The following is a 26,454-nucleotide window of genomic DNA, read 5'->3' as shown; positions in this document are numbered from 1 at the left end:
AGATTAAGATCTGAATCTGTATGATAATATGTTTCAGCTGTCAAATGTTGCCTGCTAGCCAATAACTGAAGAATTTTTCATTTATTGTTTATTACCTGAAGACATGATGCCTGAAGAGGACAGCATTCAATCTGAGTTTCAGCGATTTTCAGCAGGGGTCTACTTCTCTTACTCCAACATGCTGGGAAAACTGTTCATGCGAAAAGAAGTAAGAAATAAAAATACACAATCACACTCAGGACTTTATCAGGAGTTTCATATTAGCAATAGGATCAGGTGTATATTACCAAAGGCGTTGCTCATAGTGACATATCCAAACAGATTTATTACCAGCTCTCAGCGTCCCCTTAGTTCTAGAGAGCACTTTAGCATCTTTTATCAACTTGTTTTGCTAAGCCTCAATGAAATATTAGACAAGTATTCGTCAAGAGGCTTAGCCCAGAACAACTTCATTAATGCTAATTTATTTATTTTTAGTCGCTGCTCACATTACCTTAAAGGTATCCAGTGTTGTGCATGAACGAATTCAAAAGAACGATGAACTGAACGCAACTTTATGACAAATAATGCATTTTAACGGTGAACACGTTCATATTATCTGAGGTCTAGCTAAAACGTTATGGAATTCTATCATTCTACTGAGGAGAGACTCTGTCTAATCGGTGAGGCGTGGAGGCATAACAGTTGGGGCGCGCTACCGGGAGGAGGAAATGCGAGAATGAACGAATATTATAGCCAAACTAATGTTTGGACGTCCGCATTCCTCTAACCGCGGAGCAGTAAACAAATCGCTCTTTCGCCGTAGCCAGGGGTCGGCAACCCGCGGCTCTGGAGCCGCATGCGGCTCCTCAGTCCCTCTTCAGTGGCTCCCTGTACAGTGTTGTGCATGTCGCGCTTATTTTTCGCGAACAGTGAACTTTATGATTCAGTTTTCAAATAGTGCACTTGAACGTGAGGGAACGTCACGTTAATTTGTTAAATCATAATCTTCTCAGGCCAGCATGAAATACCAGGAGCGGGCGACTGTGTGTGTGTTCGGCTCCCACACAGCGCACACACACATTTATTTTATAATTTTAACTGATAGAATTTAAGGTCTAGCCTAATAATTGGTTTCATAGCAAGGCATAGCACTATGATTTGTTGTGCCTTATGTTTGCAGGGTATGAATAAATAAACAGGCAAAATTAGCAATAATTAAAAATAATTAAAAAAAACATTTATTTTAGGAATTGATACATATGAAGTACAGTTTAAGGCAAGGGGTAGTGATGGACAAAGTCTTTCATTCTCACTTTTCACCTTAAAACTATGAAATGAACTGAACTATGAACCAGTTCAGAATTTAAATGGTTAATGGTTCAATTAAATTAATTTAAACTATTAACGTGAACTTTTCATGTTTACTTGTATGCACTGAACTTTGATCGTATCCAGAAAATGTGTCTACTGGTGTTTGGCCTCTCAGGGCTGTACATAAAGTTTCCTAAATAAATTTGCTTAGCTCATTCTTTTAACTTGTGTTTACTACCACTCCTTTTTTTGTTGTCTCCGTTTCAAATCCACCAAGAGTCAAATCAAGCAGCTTGCTAGATGTGCATGTCCATTCAATGTGTAGGAGAGATTTTGGAGGAGTATATGACTTACATTTACCAATAACAATCCTGTCTATTTTAGATATCGAGAAAAAATGTAAAATACATAATAATATAATATCAACCGCTGCTCCTTTTCAAAGAAAAAATTACTATATATATTCTGTGTGAAGTTACTTATTATTATGACTTTTAAATTATACATAAATTAATATTTATGGCATCTATTTTATCTGCCTGTAACAATAATCCCTTTTTACTCATGGCTTTTGAACACTGTACTCCTATAAAAGCCTGCTTCTCTAACCATTATTATGTATTTGTCTTCAGGTGTTTTACCCTAGAGAGATGTTCAACCATCCGTACATTCTCAATCTGTTATGTGAACAGGTTGGTGTAGTTTACTAAGAAATTATTCTACAGTACCATTCAATTCAAAACTAATGATTTCCCTTGCACTTGCACAGATCATGAGGGACACATACTCTGACAGCTGTGTGAGGATCAGCAGAGAGGAAAAGAGGAAGATGAAAGACTTGCTCTGTGAGTTATTGAGTTTTGACAGATTAGTATTGAGTGGGATACAGTTTTAAAAATGTTGATTAAAATGTTGGTTTTACAAGTTAACCGAAACTATTTGCCTTGAGTTAGTCAGAGGCAGTAAACACAATATCTGTGTACATGCAGTGGATCACATCTAATTTTGTTTTGTAGCAAATTTCAGTGTGGGAATGACCATAAGCACCATCCAGGATGACAACATGAAAAAAAGGATCGTCATTGCTGCTCGAGACAACTGGGAAAACTACTTTAGTCGACTATTCCCTGTGATGGTGAGTTGTGGCAAAGCTTGGGATAATATGGGATTTGGAATGTGGGATGTGGATGTGTTAAGCATCTCAGTATCTATAATTTCATAGATGATTTCATAATACAGTAACAATTCAAAAACTTTAAATGGGTAAAAAAACATCAACACACTTTGTGAGGCCACCGTGACCTTGACTTGTGACCTTTGGCTATAAAATCGAATCATTAAATATCTGTGCCAAATTTGAAAGGATTACTTGATTGTGTTCCAGAGATATCACCCTAAAAAATGTGCTTTGTGAATGCAATATCTTTGCAACGCCTTTGCACAAACAATAATTTGAACTTGGATTTAATTTTGGTAGCCAAAGGTCACGGTGGCCCAATAATGACAAACAGCTTATTTTTTTTAACTTATGTCATTATTTCAATTATTGTAATGAGAATTTAGTTTTTATCTAAATCAGTTTGAAAAAAATAGCAGGAGTAGTAGAAGTAGCGGAATTGTGATAAGAAAGTGGTGATAATGTGTTCATTGACTTATATCAATATACACTCCTGATCAAAATCTTAAGACCAGTTAAAAAATTGCATGAATTTGCATTTTGCACTGTTGAATCTTAGGAAGGTTCTAAGTAGAGTTTCAAAATGCAAAAAGAAGAAATGGGAACAAGAGCCCAAAAGTTGTGAGCAGGCATTTTATTGAAAACAACAATTTAACTGAAGTAGGCTGTTCATCAGCTGATCAAAAGTTTTTTAGACCATAGCTAAAAAAAATAAAAAAAACCCTCCTAAAACAGAAATTAAAGTGTCAAAAACTGACTCAGTAATGAGTAGCTCCACCATTATTGTTGATCACTTCAAAAATTCGTTTTGGCATGCTTGATGCAAGTGTTTCCAAAAAGGCTAGTGCGAATGTTGCGCCAAGTGGTGAAGATGGCTTCACGAAGGGCATCAACTGTCTGGAACTGAAGTCCATTTTTGTAAACTTCCCTTGCCATCCATCCCCAAATGTTCTCAATTGAATTAAGATCAGGGGAACACGCAGGATGGTCCAAAAGAGTGATATTATTCTCCTGGAAAAAAGTCTTGGTCAGACGGGCATTGTGAATTGGAGCGTTGTCCTGCTGAAAAACCCAGTCGTTACCACATAGACGAGGGCCCTCAGTCATGAGGGATGCCCGCTGCAACATCTCCACATAGCCAGCTGCTGTTTGACGCCCCTGCACAACCTGGAGCTCCATTGTTCCATTGAAGGAAAAAGCACCCCAGATCATGATGGCGCCCCCTCAACTGTGCCGCGTAGAAAACATCTCAGGTGGCATCTCCTTGTCATGCCAGTAACGTTGGAAGCCATCAGGACCATCAAGGTTACTTTCTTCCACCTTTGAATGTCCCATGTTTGGTGCTCCCTTGCAAAGTCTAAACGGGCAATTTTGTGGCGTTGAAGGAGACGTGGCCTTTGAAGACGTTTCTTGTTTTTGAAGCCCTTCCTTCGCAGATGCCGTCTGATGCTTATTGGGCTGCAGTCAGCACCAGTAATGGCCTTAATTTAGGACGAGGATCGTCCCGTGTCTTGACGGACAGCCATTCGGATCCTCTGGCTCAGCGGCGGTGAGATTTTTTTGGGTCTACCACTTGGTTTTTTTGTTCCATAACCCTGAGGATCTTTTAAGAAATGCAAAATGACTGTCTTACTGCGTCCAACCTCAGCAGCGATGGCACGTTGTAAGTGGCCTTGTTTATGCAGTTCAACAATCCTACCACGTTCAAAGATGGTGAGCTTTTTTGCCTTTGCCATCAAGAGATCTTCACAGTGTGATTACTTGACAGGAACTGACATGGAATCCAAATTTTTGCACAGATTTTGGCTTTTAAAGGCTGTGGTCTTAAACTTTTGATCAGCTGATGAACAGCCTATTTGAGTTAAATTGTTGTTTTCAATAAATTGCCTGCTCACAACTTTTGGTCTCTTGTTCCCATTTCTTCTTTTTGCATTTTGAAGCTCTACTTAGAACCTTCCTAAAATCCAACAGTGCAAAATGCAAATTCATGCAATTTTTTAACTGGTCTTAAGATTTTGATCAGGAGTGTATATATGGGCGGCTGCTGTAAAGCGCTTTGATTGGTCATCAAGACTAGAAAAGCGCTATATAAAATACAAAGCAAAAGCCATATCAAACTGTATGGTAAATGGTAAAACTAATATCTATGTATGTTGTTGTTGCAGTCAGACAGTGGGGATGCTGAGCTTTTGGGTGTGTCTCATCGTCGGATTCATCTCTTGAAGGTAGCCAGAGCATCAGGCATCAACCCAAAACATCTCTGTCTGCTTAGAAGCTACAGGTAAAAAAGCTGCTAAAATATCAGAAGACAACAGAAACTAACCAATATTAAAGTTAACATGTATAATCCATGTTCTCTGAGTGGAGAGTACTCTTCACCTGACATATTCCATGTATACAGGGCTTGGCAAGTGGTTATATTTTTAAAAAGGGTAGCTTGCAAAGGTCCACACATTTGGGGGCTTTCAAATTTCCTGCATTTCTACACCATCTGACTTTTTGCATTTAGTCAAGAACGATATATATTCACCAGTCCAGAATAGTTCGATTGAGGATGCTATGAAAATCAAAAATCAATCAAGAACATTACTTAATTATTTGGATATGGATAGAAAATTATTATTAGAAGAATAGCGGATGCAAAACCACCCTTTACAGAAAACTTGCACCTTTGATTTTCCCTTAATGCGAACATTTGATAATAATCATAATTAACTACTGAAAACAGCAGCTGAATCAAGGAGCGTTCATTACATTACATATATCCTGGTATTTAAAAATAATGTCATCCAGAGTCTGACCAACCCCCCAAAAAAATACAAATGAGTCACTTTCAACTGTTGAACATCTTACTTTTTAATAGGCAATTTTAAGCCATAAGAAATGATTCAGGTTTATAAAACCGTGCGCATGTACACCTATAGGCCATGTTCCTTTTATTAATCTGGAAACGTGCGTATGTGGATCTGACTCATAGTCCCCCCACTACATGCCCACATTCAATCATAAATGGTATATGCAAAGCTCCTCATAAATATTGAATTGTTATGCTGAACAATGGGTTTATCTGGTGAATCACAGCATCAAGCGATGACAAGAAGAAGCGCAACTTTCTCACAGCGACATCGAGGAGCTTGTTAGTGAGGTAGAGTTGAAGAAAAACAGATTGATATCAGTGATATAATTAATAAAAGAAAATACAAGGAGTGATTATGTGTTGATGCTCATGCTGTTAATTCAGCGAGTTACAGAGAGTGTACTTACTGAGTAAGACACAGAGTACAGTATCTTAAATAAAAAAGTGGTCAGATTTAAAGGAGGAGGCAAAATAAGAGGTTTCTCACCATCAGAATGTGAGGGGACATGTTGTATTTTGTAAGTATTTTAGTCATCCAAAACTCTAGGATTATTAAATTCAGAGACAGCTGTGATGTCAGCAATCTATCAAATTTAATTTAATTATATTTTTCCCAAAAGGGGGTTTAAGAAGAGTGGTAAACATTGAACAGTGTTAATCATATAACACACATACCTGTCTGCTAATGAACCCAGAGTGGTGACAACTTGTGCTTGTACTGGGATGGGGCTGTTCCGTCAGGTGGTTTGTGTATTACTGGACTCATTTTAGCACAAAGATCCAAGATCAGAGCTCTATAAAATCTTTATCAGTGGATGAGCCAGACATCATGATAGAATAGGAAATCATCATACTCTCATTTCCTCCTCATCCTTCTATCTGCATACTCCTCTCTGAGTTCCAGTGCATCCATCACGCAGCCTTACGCACTAGTGTATTTCAACAGTACTTTTTCCGATGACATCCCTCCTTTTTCCAAAACTACCCTGGCCTGCGTAACTAGCTAAGCCCATCCCCCTCGCCTGCCAGCCATGCCGAACAGCCAATCAGGAGACTGTGTGTACCGTGACATTTCTTCCCCACAGAAAAATAATCAAAACACCCTGGCATTTGCACATCCAAATTTAGCCAGAAACACCTAAGGATTGTGGTCTGAGTACACCACGACCCTCTCACTGCTGGCAACACAGATCTCAAAATGTCTTACAGCTAGTACAAATGTTAGGGCCTCTTTCTCAATGGTTGAATTCACTTGCTGATGTTTATTGAGCTTCTTTGAGAAGTAGGACACTGGTCTATCACAACCGTTCTCACTTGCTTGAAGCAATATGGCTCCAAATCTCACATCGCAGGCATCCAGGCAAAGTCTTGCACAAAGCTGGGAAAGACAGCATACCTTCTTGCGACCCCATATACGAATATGCCATCCTGGAGGAGCTGGATTACGTTGGCAACCTGATTGGGCTGCAGGTATAGCCTCATGCTTACCAGTAGTGACAAGGATACTAGCAGAACACAAAACTAGAGAAGAAACAGTCAGTGGCCTCCAAATGTAAAACCATTTCCTTTCTAGGGGTGTCTTGCTTTTGTCTCTATTCCACCTGTTGTCCCTTTCATTTGCACCCAAGCAGGTGAAATTGATTCACAATCAAAGTTTAACTGACTTGGTGTTATACTGTTACGAATAACTGTTCCCTTGTTTTTTTGAGCAGTGTATTATAACATCATAAAGTTGATAGAGAACATGTTACCAAACAGTTCCAATAATAATATTCATTTGTAGTTGTGTTTCTGTTCCACTGATGAATTTTAGTCCAATGTTCATCCTACAGTTCTGTTTTTTGGTTTCTGTTTGAGAGAAAATACCTGAAATAAATTGTTTGTGTTAATGAAAGCATCTTGATTAGTGCAACTTAAATTCTAAAACTGTTACACGTTTTAGAACAAGCAGCAAAAACAACATTTCAAAGAATGGCTGGAAATGCGACTGACTACAACAGCCTTCGATTGTTGAGGGAGGAACCAGGTATTTGTAGCTGAGCAGGATGATGGTGATGACTGGCAGTTGGTGGTCTCCTGCACACCTGACTCTACTCCAATAATCAACAAACACACACACACACACACAGGGGGAGAGAGACACACTGCAACTAGGCAGAGTTGGAGTCCCTGACAACAGGCATTGTCTTATATTTATCTTCTGCTGTATTCTCCACAATGTAGCTTTGCAGAACTGTTCTCAGTTGACCAACAAGGTGCAGGCAGAGTGAAACTGGAGCTGAAGAATGAAAACTTGGTGCTGCAGTCCAACAGAGCCCCTCAGATCACTGCCATGATCCAATTATTCCTTCAGGAGCTCATCAAGGTAGAATTCTGTTATCATCGTACATTTATTTATCTGTCCTTTTGATGCTTTGTAGCATCGTTTGGCAATTGGACCCTATGCAAAGCCTCAAAACTTTTAACCCATATCCTTCTGGACATCCCTCTCCATGCTCTCTAGGACTCAGGTCATGTCATTGCCCTGAAGAGTTTTGTGACAGATGACAAGAGTCTGCTCAGCTTCAGCAAGGGTGACATCATCAAAGTTCTACCAATGGAAGGAATCCAGACAGGTGAGATAATTTAATGGCTTCTTGAAATGTTTGATTAAAGTAAGGCACACCAAACCCTTGAAACTACCACATTGTTGGATGCATATACACATCCCCTAATCCAACAAATTACTTTTTTGGGTTTCCACTAGGCTGGTGTTTTGGGACCTTGGGAGGGCGGTCTGGTCTTTTTCCAGAAGATGTTACTCAGCCATCTGCAGCCCCGGACTACCACTCTCTCCAACCTGACCAAACAGATCCTAAGAGAAAAAGCATAAGAAGCACAAAAGTTGTCAGTCCAGCCAAGGGTGCTGATTCAGAGTGGCCTAGAAGAGAGGCTTTGCTCCAGGGATCAGTCCAGAGCTCAATTCAGGGCTCAGTCAATGATTTGGAGATCCTCTCAGCTATGGCTAAGTTTGCCATTAAATACTTCAGGTATAATAGAAAAACGCAAATTATATAACTCATTCTGCTGAGGTAATTCCGATTCCTATATCGTGGCATAGCTAATTCTGTTTTACCATTATTATTTTGTTTAAGAGTGGGGAATATGGGTCTTCCAGCCAGTGGAAGGAACTTTTCAGAGGTGGTTCAGCACACAAAGGTAAGACAGTAAACTCAGATATAAAAAAAAATTTGTAAATTAACAAATCTGTACATGTGTTTAATAACCCTTTGTCTAAGCTGGGCTGTCTGTTTAAAATGCTTGACTCACTGCTTGACTGCGGTACATGCCTCTCAGGAGAAAAATGTCTTTTTGAAGAGTAATTTTATGGGACAGCAGCGATGTCACGAAGAAAATACACTGATACTCTGCTGCTGCTGTGGATAATACAGTGAGTTAGAGTGAGGACGATAGAAAGAACAGAGCCTGAAGTAAATCTCAATTCCATCGCTTGCATCCATCACGCACCAGTGTCACCATAGTCTTTTTTTATTTAGAGGAATTGGACCGATTACCTCACATCACTTGATCCAACCGCCACTAACCTCCACCAGTGCACTCTGTTTGCTCTGTTCGCTTGATGGCACAGTCACGTTCACTGCTTTATATATTTTTCAATTAAAAGGTTTGTGTGGAACAGATGTGTTGCAAGAGCACAAGCTTTTGTTTTTTACTGTAAATGATGAAGTGAACCAATAATCTGGTTTCAGTTAAGCACCTCAAGTCTGCATCATCATTTTCCCATCTTCAAAACATTCGTACACATGGGTCAGAGTTTGCTTGCGCAAATTTCGCGTCAAGTTTGTTTTTATAAATCCCAACGTTTGCGTGAGTAGTGGCGTACGTACGTTTCAGGCACCTGTTTTGTACATACTCAACGGTTATACATGAGACCCCTGATCTGTAGCGCCCTGCCCATTGTTTTTCTTGCTCAAATATCTTCTTTGCTGCATACATTTCATGTGGGGCAGAGCATTACAGGAATCTACAGCACCACACAATTTCCTCATGCAAATCTGCAAAGTGAACAACCATGTCAATGAAATATGCTAATTAGTACAACTAACTACACTTTTTTCTTGTTTTATCCAGGTCCCCATACAAGAGTCCCTCATTCTCTACAATGGTCCTGAAATCAATAAATTATCAGTCCAGTGCTTCATGAGTGAGTGTACTCACACTAACCATGCGAATATACACCAGGATCATTGATGTTCCTCTGTCATGCTTCCATTTGTTTGTCCTTCTAGACTTGATGCAGTTCATGGGTGAAATGCCATTGAAAAAGGATAAAACCCAGTCAGACTGCCTTAGCCATATATTATTGGTCAGTCTGCATCAAACTATGTATATGCAAGATTTATGGGTATCAATCGGACTTTGGGATTTAAAGTGTTTCTCTGTTATTTTCAGCTAGGGAAAGAAAAGGAGCTGCTGCAAGATGAACTTTACTGCCAGGTCATCAAGCAAACCACCAACAACCCAACCAAGTGAGTCTGTGGCATTTAATGAATTTTGGAAATATTTTCAATTACATAATACTACTAAGTAACAACAGGAATTTAAAACAATAATAAATGAACCCACATAGATCTGCCTCTGTAATGGTTTACAAAAATAGACCATGTTTTAAAGCTATGTTTCCAAGTATGGATCAAATAACATGAGATTTTGATAAGGAAGAATAAAGTTTGGATATAAATTCACATTTAAATAAATTTAAGTGTTACATAAATTCTGATGATATTTATAACCGTCCATTTCGAGTTGGACAATGCAACAATAATGAAATATTAAATCAGTAGAATATCAATCAATCAATCAATCAAATTGTATTTGTATAGCCCATATTCACAGATCACAATTTGTCTCATAGGGCTTTAACATTGTGAGACATCCTCTGTCCTTAACCCTCAACAAGAGTATGGAAAAACTAATAAAAAAAACTTTTAACAGGGTAAAAATATGTAGAATATGACTGTGTAATGGTTGAGAGTTATATTTATCATCCTATAATTTCTCGGTCCAGCAAAAAATCTAGTTTTTTTCCCAATCTGAATTTTTAAACACACATTAATGAGATCATTAAATCCTGCTACTTCAATATACGAAATATTTCCTAATTAAATTAAATTTATTAAATCAATTCCATCTCTCCCTGACTTAGAAAAGCTAATACATATCTTTTCCCATCTAGACTATTGCAATTCTCTACATGCCTTAGTCAAACCTCAGAAACTCGTTTGCAGGCTGTTCAAAATACTGCTGCTCGTACTTTACGTAAAACCAACTGTAGGTCTTATATCACACCATTCCTTGCATCCCTTCACTGGTTACAAGGTTGGTTTTATGATTCTTTTGATATCTTAAAGCTCAACATGGGCTAGCCCCACTGACATTTCGCAGCTCTTACTCCCTACAATCCCAGTCGCAACCTGTCCTCGTTAGCGGACCCTAGGTCGAGGCTGGCTACTCAGGGTGACCGGGCTTTCTCTGTCAGGGCGTCCCGAGGATCTGGAACTCCCTGCCTGAGGAGATTAGGCTCACCAACTCTCTATCTTAAAGCACTGCCCAAACGTATTTTTAACATGCGATTTGTAATTCTACAAACAGTATTACTGTATTGTTTTAACTCCTGTATTTATTTTATCTTACTTTTATTGCAACCAAATTTTATGTATGTAAATATGACAGCTTTTGACTCTTTGCCTATGCCAGTAGCCAGTCAGATTTACATTTAGCCTCAGCCTACCCTCAGGTTCGGCTTTAAACATTATTGCGATTAAAAGGCTGAAACACCTGATGATGAAAGGTACAATTGAAGATTATTATTATTAGTCTTACAGAGTTCAAATGTGATGGTTACACAACTCTTCCTGGTCTCTCTCTCCTAATCTCCCTACCATTTTATTATAATTTTCTTTCTTGAAGCACTTTGTAACCTAGTTTACATAAGTGCTATAAAAGAAAGTTATTATTATATTTAAACTTTGCAACAAAGAAAAACAAATCCACCATTGCTATGTTTTTTGTCACAACTGTTTTTTGGTTGTTGTGTGTTGTCTCCACAGATCCAGTTGTACCCTTGGTTGGCGGCTACTCAGCCTGATGACTGGGTTCTTCCCTTGCTCTGATACTCTGCAGCCATACATCACACAACACCTACACAACATCTCTCAGGACTATGAACATCCATACCAAGGTAAGAGACACACAACATAGTACACACACACAGATATCTCTTATCAGTAATTAAAACAACCTGCCACGTGTGTTTAAAAAAAGTCAGTTAATGTTTAGGTAGCTTATTCAATGCACATCTTGTTCTCAGAGCTGGCATATGTGTGTCTGGATAATGTTCAACGATCTCTTGATTTCGGTGGTCGCCGAAATATCCCCTCACAGACCGAGATGGAAGCCATTCTGGTAAGTTAACCATTGCATATATAAGCATATCCTTCATTATGTATTTTATCTGCTACATTCCATCATTCCATCATTATCTGCCTGAGGACTGTGCCATGGTTTTCTGCAGGCTGGCAGAACTTTTCGACGCATTCCCTTCCAGCTACCAGGAGGCGGTGATTTCCCTATGAAGATACACAGCTTCAGTGTAAGATGTATTTTATACATACTGATAAAAAAACAAAAACAGTACTCTTTTGTTTTCCATTAACATTCTTTGTGGTTTCTTAATCTTCATCAAGATGGCAGCAGATGTGGTAAAAGAGTTCTGTAAGGAAATGGGCATCTCAGATCTCACAGAAATCAAAGACTTCGCCATCTTCTGCAACAAACTCAAAGGTAAATTAGATTAGGATGGATTATAATATACATAATGACAAGTCATAAATTGTGTAGTAAAGTAAGATTAACGTTAATTTGTGGATTCGAGGCAGACTTACTCTTTGTTCAGCTTGTTGTTCGGTATAACAAGCCATTACACATTAGGGCTGTGCTAAAAAAATTGATATGGCAATATATCGTGACGTCGTCATGCCGATGCGCGCATCGATGCAAATGCTTCTGTATCGATACGGCATCAAATGCTTTGACGGTCGTCTTGAAAACGAAACGTCACCTATGGTGCAGTGCATGATAATGCCAATATGTGGCAGCATAGGCAAAAACAGCACACGGCTCAATTCAAAACAAACAAGGAAGAAACACCGGGAAACCTGGCGGAGTTTTTGCACGTGAAATGCTTTGCCCGCAGTCTGAATTTGGCCACTCAACGTGCACTCGAGACGCCCACTGTTTCTTACTTACTCTCCACTGAGTTATTGAAGAATGCCAAGGAGCTGTGGACTTTAACTGAAGCGGACCTGGCCTGTGCTGAAGATGAGGCTCTATAGCCGCTAAAAGTTGCAACACTCTTAATATCCGAAGAAAATACCCCTACGCTGTCTGTTATAGCACCGCTGCATGCCCAGCTGTGCAACTGCGCTTGGCACTTACGAGGGACATATAAAAAATACCGTATTCGGGGATCTTGGGAAGAGATACGTGAGCGACAGATCCTTTCTGTGCCTCGCCTTGTTTTTTATATTGGGATTAGAAAGATAATTATTTTATTTGACTTTTAAGATCTTTTAATGGCCATAATTGTAAGTATTTTGAGTATTGCAATCCCTAAGACTTCGCCTTTGCTGTTATATGGAATAATAAAGAACAGCTGTTGTAGTAAATTCTGTGCAGGACATGGTCAATATTCAAAAGCAACGTGTATCGTGATACGTATCGTATCGTGGCCTCTGTATCGTGAGGTTGTAGGCAATACCCAGCCCTATTACACATACTGTAGCAATTTTAGATTAAATGTTTTCATACAACACAGTTCATGAGAAATATTTTCTATATAAATGGTAAATGGTTTTGTATTTATATAGCGCTTTTCTAGTCTTGATGACCACTCAAAGCGCTTTACATTACAGCTTTACATTCACCCATTCACACACACATTCATACAGTGCATCTAATCGCAGCACTTTGTTATTCTATGGGGGGGGGGGGCATTCAGGGTTCAGCATCTTGCCCAAGGACACTTCGGCATGCAGATGGGTCAGACTGGGGATCGAACCGCCGACCTTCATGTTGGAGGCCGACCTCTCTACCCCTCAGCCACAGCCGCCCGATATACACTGTAGTTGAATGCTTGGAAAAAAAAACACAAACAAGTGAATGTTTTATTAACAGTAAGATGTAAATGTTTTTCTACTTAATTCACAACGTACAGTACGATTTTACTGCAGCATTAAGTACAGTGAACAACATGACGCATCTCTGACAGCAACAACTATTACTCATAAAGGGTGCAACATCCTCTGCCCTCAACCGTCAAGAAGAGTAAGGAAGAACTACAAACTACATCACTTTTAAGATGTTGGCGCCTGGAGGCCAAAGGTCAAGGAGTCATCTCAGGTTCCTGTAAATGTGATATCTGGCCTGCCACTGTAGGGAATTCCGTTATAACTGGCACAGGTCACTTTGACTCATGGATGACCTGAAATGGTTCTGGCCTCTTGAATGTGTTATCAGAACACTGATTTGAGGGCATTTCTTTTACTTTTAATCAGTTGTCACTTGGAATCAAAAATAAAGTGATTGCATTTCAGTGGTCAACATTATCATTCATTAAGGGCAGGAGATGATCAATTTAGATTTGAATAATTCGAATTTGATCATGAAACAAATGTATAATGTCATTGCTGTTAAGTTTTGGGGTGCCTGGAGAAGTGGTAATAATAAATAATTTATTTAAAGCAGTACAACCGGCAAAGGATAAATGTTGCATGTTATATACAGTGACATGTAAGACTACTCTTGTATATTTTGTTTACCCAAGAATGGGCAAAAAGTATTTTGACATTGTTATTTAATTTCTGATGCAAATGCAGATGCAGATTTTGCATCAATACTGGCCCACAGACATACAGTGCTGTGAAAAAGTATTTGCCCCCTTCCAGATTTTGAACTTTATGGCATATTTGTCACACTTAAATGATTCAAATCATCGAACAAATTTTAATATTAGACAAAAATAACCCAAGTAAATACAAAATGCAGTTTTTAAATCATGATTTCACTTATTGAGGGAAAAAAGCTATCCAAACCTACCTTGTCCTTTGTGAAAAAGTAATTGCCCCCTAAACCCAATAACTGGTTGTGCCACCCTTGGCCGCAACAACTGCAATCAAGCATTTGCGATAACTGGCAATGAGTCTTTGACATCGCTGTGGAGGAATCTTTGCAGAATAGTTTTAATTCAGCCACATTGTAGTTTTTTTTTGTATAAACGGCTTGTTTAAGGTCATGCCACTGCATCTCAATCGGATTTAAGTCCGGATTTTGACTAGGCCACTCCTTTTTTTTTTTTTGCAATTCAGAGGTGGACATGCTGGTGTGTTTCGGATCATTGTCCTGCTGCATAACCCAAGTGCGCTTGAGCTTGAGGTCACAAACTAATGGCCAAACATTCTCCTTCAGGAGCAGAATTCATGGTTCCATCAATTGTGGCAAGTCGGCCAGGTCCTGAAGCTGCAAAGCAGCCCCAGACCATCAAACCACCACCACCATGTTTCACTGTTGGTATGCTGTTGTTTTTATGAAATGCTGTGTTAGTTTTACGCCAGATGTAACGCGGCGCACATCTTCCAAAAGTCAATCTTTTGTTTCGTCAGTCCACAGAATATTTGCCTAAAAGTCTTTGGGATCATCAAGATGTTTTTTGGCAAATGTGAGACGAGCCTTTGAGTTATTTTTCGTTAGCAGTGGCTTTCGCCTTGGAACTCTGCCATGGATGCCATTTTTGCCTAGTGTCTTTCTTATTGTTGAATCATGAAAACTGACTTTAACTTAGGCAAGTGAGGCCTGCAGTTCCTTAGATGTTGTTCTCCGGTCTTTTATGACCTCCTGGATGAGTTGTCGATGTGCTCTTGGAGTAATTCTGGTAGGCCGGCCACTCCTGGGAAGGTTCACCACTGTTCCAAGTCTTGTCCATATGTGGATAATGACTCTCACCGTGGTTCACTGAAGTCCCAATTTATCATGGGGGGCAATTACTTTTTCACATAGGGTCAGGTAGGTTTGGATAGCTTTTTTCCCTTAATAAATGAAATCATCATTTAAAAACTGCATTTTATGTTTACTCGGGTTATCTTTGTCTAATATAAAAATTGATTTAATGATCTGAAACATTTAAGTGTGACAAATATGAAACAACATAAGAAACCAGGAAGGGGGCAAATACTTTTTCACAGCACTGTAATTGTGAGACAACTGTATGACTTTGCATTTTGACTCAACTATTTCTAAATCCAATTTACACATGAAGATTGGACAATCAATCTCTCAATTAGAAAAGTAGAATATGAGCCAGTAGTTTCTTGAATAAACTGTTACTTGGAACAGCTCATTTGCATCAAATAGTGTAAACCATTATTTTTCAAGGGGTAGTTTTCAAATCTAAATATTGTATAAATACAACAGTTTGCAAGTATTGCAAATATTACTATGTATGTACACTCCTTTTCATGTCCAAACAAACAAAAGAAACAACTACAAAACAGTCAGAGGCAGATTAAGGCAGGTCATTATTTTGCCTATGTACGAAGAAATTTGACTCGCAGCACATTACTGAATGATGCAAACCAGAGGGTGGTAGAAAAAATGTGGATTGAAACATTTGTGTGGAATACACCATATACCTGTGATATGCTGCACTACAACACTACTGTTAAGGTTTTGAGGAATACTGGTTTCAGTAGAGCTGTGTCAGCCGGACTGCAGTGCTGATTTGAAACCTGTGGCTCTTTTTATTTTGCTTTTGTGTAGATGGGGACCTCTGGGAAACACTGGTTTGAGTTGGAAAACTATGGAGAATATGGTTCATGCCAGAGAATCTGTTTTGAGAGAATACTTTTTTGTGTGTGGTTCTGAAAATAAACACAGAGAGAACACTAAACAAGAAAGAGGAGAAAATGCGTTAATTGTCCCTGCAGAATTACTGCTCCGTATATCACTGCTTCAACTGGCACTAATTTGATATGTTTTACAAATCTCTATTTGAGAGGTTCTGTAGTCTGCGTATTCAAATGCCACTTCACGGCACTGGAGCAAGGCCATGGAACTGTTCAGCTAGTTGTTTCAAGTGTTTGGCAAGCTCCTCCTCCATCTCATCTGTGAATATTATCTTTACCTCAGGCTACTGCACCCCAGGCTACTGATTTTACTTTCCCTTTCTCTTTTTTCTCTATAAATCTTTTGAGGGTTGTCTTGTCAATATTTCTATCCCTTCCAGCTTTTCTTAAGGACTTCTTTCCTTGCATGACCTCAGCGGCTGCACTCTCCATCTCTGCGAGGGGTGTTTGGCCCCAGGTTGTGTCTTCCTGGTGTAGTTTCTTGGCATGATGGCTTTTCTACAATGTTTATGACATTAAAAATAAAACATATATGATGTAATATTACATTAACATATGTTTAAGACTAAACTTAACTTGTGCTTCATGGTGGTCACTTTACCCAACAGCATTTGTCCCACTTTACCCAAAAGCCACCGTTTTAGAAAAAACAACATCTCTTAGCAATTCAGGCTAATCTTCAGCTAGCATCACATGGTTTTATTTGTTGGAAGTTCATCAACATGTATGATATAAGTGTTTCTACCTAAATCAATTTGTTTTGACACAACAGTTGATTAAGTTCAAAGCGAGAAAATTTACTTTTACAAGCAAAAAACACATTTTTGTGAAACACATACTTTTCAAAGCACCAGCACCAACTTCTCCTTCAATGCAATGGGGGAATGGGAGGGGCTTGAAAAGCTAATAGTCACATGACCAAAAATGTGTTCCGTTGCCTAGAAACAGGGGGTGTCTCACATTACCCGATGTCCCACATTACCGCGCTCTCCCCTACTGGGATTATGTCGATGGCCAAATAGGGTGGGCAGGATATTGGATAAAGTGCAAAAAGAAAACATATTAAGGGAGGCTGGACAACTCTTTTATGTTCATGAGCCAGAGCCAGACGTTTGTCATCTTTTTTTGGCTGCCAGTTCATTATTGTTTGTTGTAAGATTCTGTGCGGTAGAAACCCTCAAGATGGAGTGAAGGTTTGAATCAGTGAGACGACTCCTGTGTGGGTTTTTGTTCATCTCATGGCAGGTGAGGAGGGGCGCTCGCTCTGTGTGCTTCTAGCCAAGCATTGTGCAACTTGGCTCGGTCAATGGAACCTGCTCACTCCGCCTGGCTCTCTGTCCTTCGGAGCTGTGTGCACTCTTGGTCGGCTAATGGAGCCTGTGCATGCCGCCTGGCTCTCTGGCCAGAGCGAGATGCTGAGAGAAAGACGGAAGGAAAATGAGAGGGATAAGCCTGAAAGACACGGTGAACTTGATGGGCCAAGTGAGAGCCTGGCACGCCGCCTGGCTCTCACTTGGCGAGTGGAGAGGAGCGCTTGCTTGCTCCTGGTGTGTCTAGCCGGGCATTGCGCACCGTGCCACGGCCTATAGAGCTTTCTTTTCACAAATGAAAAGGTGCCTTCCATTTACCGGCGGGCCAGTTAAGATAGACTTATAATTTTATAATTGTACCACAGGCTGGAAGTGGCCTTGAGTTTGACATGAGGTCTAGATAATCAACCTCATTTGATAAGAACTAAGGTTTTTAAAATGGCCTTCTCCACTGGTTTTTACTGGGACATAAATTGAAGTGTCAACTGGAAAGCAGTGCTAGTGGATTTTGTGTTTCTTTATGATATGTCCCAGTGGTAGGATGTATAAACTGAACTATAAAGGGCGAAGGATGGAGCCTTGAGGGACACCCCTATCCGAGGGGCCCCTGAAGAGTAGGCATTACCCATGACTACAAAGAGAGTTCTGTATGATAGATAGGATTTAAACCAGTCTGGTGCAGTGTCAAATGTTGAACATAAATCTAAAAGAATTCAAATCAATCACCAGCATCAGCTGTTCCAATAGTTACTTTAAGTAGTGCAGTTTTAGTGATTGAGCCTTCCGCACATTCTGATCTAGTTCCTCTCATCACATGAGTGACCTCCAGGTTTCTACCGTACAATACAACTTTATTGTCATTTTACACCAGGATAATTTTGCATCAATTTGATTCAATATCAATTCATTTTGAGATATTTGAGTGTATAATACCAATATGAAAGACATATCATGATACCAAATTTTGTTGGATAATATAACGTCCCAGAAAGTATGATGAATTATACTATTGTCATAATTTTCATACTATGATAATAATATAGCTTAATAATAATAACAACCCATATGTTTAAATAGATCTAAATCGCCTATTAGAGGGCAGAAGTTGGTATTCTCTGTTTAAGGCCTGGTTGGATGATATATTCTTAGCAAGCCTGAGCATGCTCTTATTTTTGGCTGCTTGAAAAAAGTGAGCCACAGGCTGGCCAATAATCTTTGGACACTTTTAGTTTTAGAGCATAATAGACAGGCAGCTTAACCAGGCTGAGCTGCATTAAAACATGACACTATGAATCACTGATTTAAAAAACAGAAATTAATTATCTGGCTAATGTATAATAAATGAGATTTAGATTAAGTTTTACTGGATCATTTTAGAGAGTTGTACATCAGCCTGAATAATAATAAATACACATACAAATTCAAGAAAAGAGCTCTGGCATGTTTTTGTTGGTTGAGGTGCTTGGTTATTAGACAACTACATCTTCTGTGCTGAGACCTCTCTTGTAGGCAAATTGAAAAGGATAATGTGTATAACCGTTAACAATGTTGAGAGAAGTGGCTCTAAGAGTCCTTATCCAGGGTTGGAGGGGTGGCCACAATTTTACCTGCAAGCCTCAGAGTCCTGGAGACGTACAGTGCCTGGAGAGAAGGCAGGTTGCAGCCAACCACCTTCTAGTCAATCTTCCAACTGTAAGCAGACTTGTCCGATGAGGGTGGAGTCATCCCCAAACTTTCATGAGCTTGACTGACTGGTGACTGGAGGTGCAGCGGTTCGTGGACAGGGAGTTTTAATTATAGCCGGAAAGATGGTTTGAGTTTAATTAGTAGTGGGCAACCGACGTTTGTTACGTTAAGTCAAGCTGGAAAAAATTAATCAGTTTAGCAAATATGGGAAAATTACCCAAAGGGAAAGGAATCTGGATCTGCTTTGATTGATATTTTTTTGCTCCTCCACTGTCAGATGGAGATGTGCGTCCTCTCCATGCTAAGGAGTACCTCTTTGACTTTCCGCTGGATGACAACTCCATCTACTTGTCTCTGAGGAGAGTGATGTGGAGAGCCCCTCTGTCCTTCAAGAGTGACCTCTATATGAATTTCCACTATCAGCAGGTAACAAGATGAGTTCACAGTAGCCAGAAATAAAAGTACTTTTCTAGCCATTGGTCCAGTTTCAGTGTCGTTGTTATTTATATACTAACTTTCTGTGTGTGTGTGTAACTCTAGCTCCTAGGCGACTATCTGAATGGGCGACTGATCCTTCCTCCTGCTGCAGGGGGTTCCTCATCAATCCAGCACATGGCAGAGCTCTCAGCTTTGCAGCATCTGGCTCAAGGTCAAGGAAATCAGCCCTCACTGTGAGTCAAACACACTGATCTAAAAAATCCAATTCAGATCAATGTAGGAATGTGACATTGTGGGAAACCAGCTCATTGTTCAATCACATCCAATCCATAGTCTTCCTAATGAACAGATTAAAAACAATCGTATCGAGTTAAAGAATAAACAAATCCCTTACTTGCTGCCCAGAGCTCTTAAAATATGAAATACCTGGACATTTTGGTCTTTCTTTACATTAAATATATGAGTTTTAATTTTACAAGGTATTTCAACTGACTATATTTAGCTAAGTAAAGTCTTAAGTTAGAGAGAGTGGCACCTCAAACAAGGTTTGCATTACCTGACTTTGTCTAGTCTGAAAAGAATGGTGCAAAATTGGTAGGCAGCGACACTTATTGTCAGTTAGAGTTCCACCATGTTGTGGGTCTAAGAAAAGATATCCCTGCTCTTACTTTTCACCATTGATGTTTTTCGTAACAATAAGTTGAGTGGAAATTCTGCTTCCTGTTTACGCACACACATGACATCTGTTTTCTGGTGTGTTATGGATGATAATTATTACTTATAAAGTAAATACGTGTAACAACTGATAACAAATAAGTAATCAAATGCAAGACCCACAGAACACTCACAAACAGTTTCGAGAAACAGTTTTTATTAAGACACGGGTTTATTACGCCGTTAGGCCATCAAATCAGGCCAAAGGCAAGGGCAATACACAAGGCTGGGTCATACACATCATTAAAACATCTGTTTCAATTCATTGCTATTAGTGAGATTTGGTGAACAAATGGATAACTTTAAATTAATAACATTTGGAATGTTACAGAGTTGTTAATGTTTGCTACTTTTGCAGAATATACTAATATATTTTGTCCTGGAAATCCTCATGAAAAACTGTCCAAATTTAAATAATTTAATAAAAAATTAACATGGAAACAACATATTGAGTACATGAAGAAAATATTTCAAAGTGAATAGCAAGCCGGTACAAATCTAGACACAATAAATCATAATGTTTTGCATAGTATTTATGTGTTCACTAATACTTCCTTATCAATGGGTGAAACTGTGGAGGTCAACATTACAATTTTTATTCAAATTGTATTACTAAAGGAAAAAGGCATACATATTATCAATAAGGCAGGTTATTATGATCACACAAAATTAACTATTTATAAAAATCCAATATGATGAAATTACATGATTTGATATACTATAAAATAATGCAATAAATGTACAGAGTTAAATCAAAGTCACTCTCAAGTTGTGTCCAAAGTTAGTTTCAATTTAGGAGAGTACATGTGATGTGTGAGACTTTGTAAATGTGTGGTACCAAAAGCAAAACAGGGATCACAAGGTCAATCTGAAGTATTGTAGGACAACTTTCCATAGCAAAAGATTGCATCTATATCATCATCTTATTCTGCACAGTGATCAAGTCAGAAACTTTGGTGTCACTACCAATTCATTTTAATTTGTATAGTGCCAAATCATATTATGCATTGTCTCCTTAAAAATTATAATGGAACCCAAAAGTTCTCTGATCTAGGAGCTGGTTATATTGCTTGATTAACATCAGTTTACCCATCCACTGACCACATATAGGCATATAATTGGTTTTCCTCTGTGTATAGTCACAATAGTAGTGGAATGGCAACAACATGGGAAGCTGCACACAGTTATTTTATCATATTATTGTAACAATACATACCCAATATGGAGAAACATAAGGAATAAAACTGCTTTACTTATACACCAAACTGTCAAATTGGTCTTAAACTTTTAGAACCCACATTTATTTTATGTTGACAATTTATGATTATATTTCCCTAGGCTAGAGATAAAGCAGTACCTGCCCTCACAGGACGGATTCAGCAGTAAAGCTGAGGCGATTCATTCCTTCTGTCTGGGTCAAATAGCTGCAATGCAGTCCCTCAGCCCTCAAGATGCCAAAACAGGCTTCATTGGTAAGTAGTATTTCATCTGAGCTACTCTGTCTCCTCTTCTCTTCTTTTAACATTATAATTGATGACAATTATATTTGCCTGAACCTTCTGTCTTTCAGAGTTTATGAGCAGTCTGCCTTTGTTTGGTTCCAACACTTTCTTGGCCCAGAAGGTGAGCCAGAGTGGCTGTCCCTCCCCCTGTGTGGTCAGCATAAGCCAGGAGGGAGTGCTGTTTCTTGACCCTAAAACACAGGTACATGTATAAACCACAGAATGGACGAGGGATTTCACTATTCCCAAAATGTGGTAGTCAATACCGATACAATTACATTTTCACGATTCTCAATACCCCATTTGATACCAAAGCAAATACACTTAAAGAAACAATAAATCCAATGAACACCATAATAGATAGCTTATGGTACTGATATAATATAATATAATACTGTTTATTAATAGAGCACTAATATATGTTACAAAGTGCTTTACAAAGGCAGCATAAAAACAGATAGGTCGTAAAACATCAGGTTTAGATGACCCAGGTAAAATACGTTAGTGTATAAATAAAAGTGCTGTTTAAAATGCTTAATAAAATTAATTAAAAGAGAGTTATAAACAAAGTTAAGACTCAGTTAAAATCAGGAAAGGTTCTCAGATAAAAGTATCTTTTAAGAAGGGACTTAAAAGAGTTCGGTTAGCTGACTTGATCTCAGGTAGGTCGTTCCAGAGCATCGGGGGCCAGACCGCAAATGTCCTCCCCGCCTTATTTGTTAGCAGAGCTTCTGGAACAGAGAAGAGACCTCTTGCCGAGGATCTCAACGTGCCTACTGGTGTGAATGATACTAAAAGGTCAGCAATGTTTATATTATAAAGAAAGTTAAGACTCCTGAAAGGCCCTCTGATAAAAGTATGTTCTAAGAAAGGAATTGAGGAGTATATGTGGATGCTCCAATTATTATGTCTTTACAAAAAAGGAGAATAACAAAGAGCAATAGATCACATGTGTACATTCTGTGACAAATTGAAAATAAAGGTTAGTGGTGATGCAATTAAAGTCAGTCTTGGTTTGTAAAAAAGTTGATATTATTAAACTAATGTGTGTTTGCAATGGCAAAAATCTAGAGATTGTGCATTGTTTTGTCCATTGTCAGCATGAACTAAAATGGTTCATTTAACATTGCCATTAAGGAGATGCATGCAAAACGTTTTTTTGCAAATGTAGAAAATTTGACTTACCTGTAGATATTTTCTTTGTAACTATTATAATTTTTTTTAACATTTCTGAAGGTCTTGTGTGGCCACAACAAGCATTGTGATCATGGATTGTGGTAGCAGCTGATCATTGATTGTGATTCCAACTAGACTGCTTAGTTGTAGAATATGCCTTATCGCATATACTTCAATCACTGGTAATCGTTACAATTGTCATTGCTGCTCCACTCATCTCGGTCAGACATTTTCTTCTGTATAAAAACTTGATACACCTCTCCATTTCACCTAGACACTTTCTTTTTACATGAATGGTGTAAATATTGTTATTGATTGAGAAGATTCCAGTTGTTCAATATCAAAGAAACGGTCCTAAGGATAACACACTGATGGATAACTGGCTAGCGGGCAGGTGTATTTGCGGGATCATGATCACTACTGCAGAAACTCTGGCGTCAAATGAAAGCACCCGTATATTGTGAATACATTTTTTCTAAAGTGGGAGGAAGTGGAGATGTGTTGTCCATCTTTATTACAGTCCTTGATTCGAAGTAGCATTTGACTTTTGTTGGGAAAAAGATCTTTCTACTGATAAAAATTCCATCAAATGGATAGAATCCCTGGTGAATAATAGAACTATGAAACTGCCTGCCAAAAAAGGCCAATATCACCCATCTGATGTTTCATGTTTCTTTCCTATGTAGGTGCAGGTGTTTATGATGTCTTTGGCTGATGTACAGTCCATGCAAACCATCCGCCCAAAGAGACATGGCAAAGTGCCAGCAGTCACCATCCATTATGGCAATTCAGCTTATCCCCAAAAAGTCACCATTCATCTCAAACAGGTAATGACTACATTTATGATTACAAATTAAATTTTAGTGTAAAACTTGCCATCAATCATATGGATTCACCTGTGGAATGTTGTGGGAATGTGACAAAGACCTGAGAGAAACCCTGACATAATGTGATGATGCAAAATTGAATCTAGCATCACATAGCTTTTCAATGAAAAAAAAGAATGTCTTGGTTTTTATAAGCAAAAGGTAGGTTTACCACATAAATACTTTTAGAAAGGTAATGCCAACAAATTACCAAAGTATCTGACAGCTAAATTGCTCAGAAATGTGGTAGACAGTGAAATTTCAAATAGACTGGTCAGAATTATTGAGATTTGTGCATACATGTTTGATCTCTCAATCTCTCTTTCAGGCCAAGGAGTTGTGCCACATTCTTGTTCTGATTATTGAAGAGTTGATCCAGCTTTAAGTTACCAGCTCCATTTCAAATCACCTGTAAACATTCTTAATCCCACACACACAAACACACACGTTTGTACATGTATCTTAGAGCGGACACTCATTGACCTATACATTTCCTAGCCCCCTACCCCTACCTTAACCATCAAAACTAATTCCTTTCCCTAATTCTAATCTGATACATGCTGCACTACACATGCTGCACATAATCGGGAGAATACGTCCCCTTCTCACTCAGAAGGATGCACAGTTTCTGGTCAAGGCTCCGGTCATCTCACGCCTAAACTATTGTAACTCCCTCCTGGCAGGTCTACCTGCTAGTGCCATCCGACCTCTGCAGCTCATCCAGAATGCAGCAGCTCGAATGGTTTTTACCCTAAATTCACTCACACTAATCAGCTCCTTCACTGGTTACCAGTGATTGCCTGCATCCGTTTCAAAACATTAGTACTTGCGTACCATGCTGCGAACGGATCGGGTCCAGCCTACATCCAGGACATGGTCAAATATTACAACCCAGCCCTTTCACTCCGCTCTGCATTTGTCAATCAGCTTATTGCTCCCTCACTGCGAGCTAACCACTCAAAAAAATCACGACTGCTGGCTGTCCTGGCTCCTTAATGGTGGAAAGAGCTCCCCATGACATCAGGACAGCAGAAATTATATACGTCTTCTGCCGCAAACTAAATATACATCTCTTCCAACTATACCTTGGATAAAAGTTTAATTTAGTAGCACTTAAATGGCACCCACTTATAGCACTTTGTGGTTTGGATTTCTTGAAGAAAATAGTAATTTCTTGATTCTTGTTATTCAGGGTTTGAACCCTCATGGTTGAGTGCAATTATTGTAAGGTGCTTTTGATAAAAGCGTCAGCCAAATGTAATGTTATATAATATAATCTAAACCCTAACCCTTAAATGATAATCAGCCTATGGGCCAGTAAGTGAGGACCGGACCAATGTTCTCATTTTCCAAAATACTCTTTACTCTTTAGGGTCTAGGCTCAAAATAGTCCACACAAAGAAACTGTAAAAGTACACACACACACACACATGTATATATATATATATATATATATATATATATATACTGTCCTAGCTCAAATCAGGGGACATTACATGAACTTGTAATTGTATGCTGAAAACTTACCTTAACCATAACCCTAATCACACAACTCACACACCCAATTTTTACCAAAGGGGAGTTTTTTTTCTTAATTGATCTGTTTAGTTATAACTCTTTGTGTTATTGCTGAAATTAACTGAATACAAACATGACTATGCATACATAAGATAATATTCTCTTCAGTGTTCTGTTATCTGAGATGAAGTACTACAGAATTGACACATGTGATACTAATAATATGACAGAATTTGGAATGTGTTCATTTGTTAGCTGTATGAATATGAATGCTCTGATTATATTCCTTTCGTGGTTTAAAATCCAATGATATCATTACAGATTTAAACATCCCCATTATTGGAATGTATTTCAATAATATCTTGTAATTTTAGTACGTATCATTTATATGTATTAAAGAAATGTGTTGATTCAATTTATTTCACGTGATCGTTTAATCATATTTTCCAAAGAGGACAGTATATTGGGTTTGCAGACAAGGGGGGTTGTAGCAGGGCTGGCAGGGTGGGACCAGATGCCTGATCAAACCTGTTGAAGAACAGGTTAAAAACATTTACCCATTTCTAATTATCTGCAGCCTGGGAGTCAGTTTTGTTTGGCCAGAGATGGTTTTCAGGCCTCTCCAGACCAAGTGGCAACCTATTGTGACATCCCCCATTGATTTGTGGACTGCTGTTTTGAAGCCAGTAGTTTCAAATTTGATTAACTTCCTCTTGACGGTTTGGAGCCAGCGACGCTACCATATTTCGACAAAAAGGAGGAGCTGCAGAGGTGGGTCTGAACTCTCAAGCAATGGACTATAAACACGCCCACCCTAGACCAGCGACTGACCAATCCGAGCTCCCGACTGCGCTGAGATCTAGCTAGCATTCATCATCCGATGTAAAGCTCCTAATGTTTAATTAATCTAAAAAGCCAGTGCTGCTCATGTCCACATATTTCATAGGAGTAAATAATTG

The 26,454-nt window shown here is 38.8% G+C and overlaps 1 protein-coding gene across 1 annotated transcript in view; it reads left to right on the top strand.

The window, feature by feature from the left end:
* myo15b (myosin XVB) overlaps window positions 1-25,914 on the top strand; it is a 130,992-nt gene extending 105,078 nt beyond the window's left edge. Inside the window, exons 43-64 of the mRNA XM_053414195.1 lie at window positions 102-208; window positions 1,926-1,985; window positions 2,063-2,138; window positions 2,310-2,428; window positions 4,636-4,751; window positions 7,551-7,692; window positions 7,831-7,942; window positions 8,074-8,356; window positions 8,462-8,525; window positions 9,459-9,531; window positions 9,617-9,693; window positions 9,780-9,856; window positions 11,438-11,568; window positions 11,698-11,792; window positions 11,902-11,979; window positions 12,074-12,170; window positions 19,559-19,707; window positions 19,822-19,952; window positions 21,772-21,905; window positions 22,004-22,137; window positions 23,798-23,938; window positions 24,306-25,914. Of these exons, the coding sequence (XP_053270170.1) occupies window positions 102-208; window positions 1,926-1,985; window positions 2,063-2,138; window positions 2,310-2,428; window positions 4,636-4,751; window positions 7,551-7,692; window positions 7,831-7,942; window positions 8,074-8,356; window positions 8,462-8,525; window positions 9,459-9,531; window positions 9,617-9,693; window positions 9,780-9,856; window positions 11,438-11,568; window positions 11,698-11,792; window positions 11,902-11,979; window positions 12,074-12,170; window positions 19,559-19,707; window positions 19,822-19,952; window positions 21,772-21,905; window positions 22,004-22,137; window positions 23,798-23,938; window positions 24,306-24,362 (2,453 nt within the window). The 3' untranslated portion in view covers window positions 24,363-25,914. The remainder of the gene's footprint in view (window positions 1-101; window positions 209-1,925; window positions 1,986-2,062; window positions 2,139-2,309; window positions 2,429-4,635; window positions 4,752-7,550; window positions 7,693-7,830; window positions 7,943-8,073; window positions 8,357-8,461; window positions 8,526-9,458; window positions 9,532-9,616; window positions 9,694-9,779; window positions 9,857-11,437; window positions 11,569-11,697; window positions 11,793-11,901; window positions 11,980-12,073; window positions 12,171-19,558; window positions 19,708-19,821; window positions 19,953-21,771; window positions 21,906-22,003; window positions 22,138-23,797; window positions 23,939-24,305) is intronic.
* The last annotated feature ends 540 nt before the right edge of the window (window positions 25,915-26,454 follow it).

This window comes from Pleuronectes platessa, chromosome 21 (genome assembly GCF_947347685.1).
Source record: "Pleuronectes platessa chromosome 21, fPlePla1.1, whole genome shotgun sequence".
In the NCBI taxonomy this organism is placed as follows: domain Eukaryota; kingdom Metazoa; phylum Chordata; class Actinopteri; order Pleuronectiformes; family Pleuronectidae; genus Pleuronectes; species Pleuronectes platessa.
Note: the sequence above shows the minus strand (reverse complement) of the source record. Positions and strands in the feature narration are given on the sequence as shown.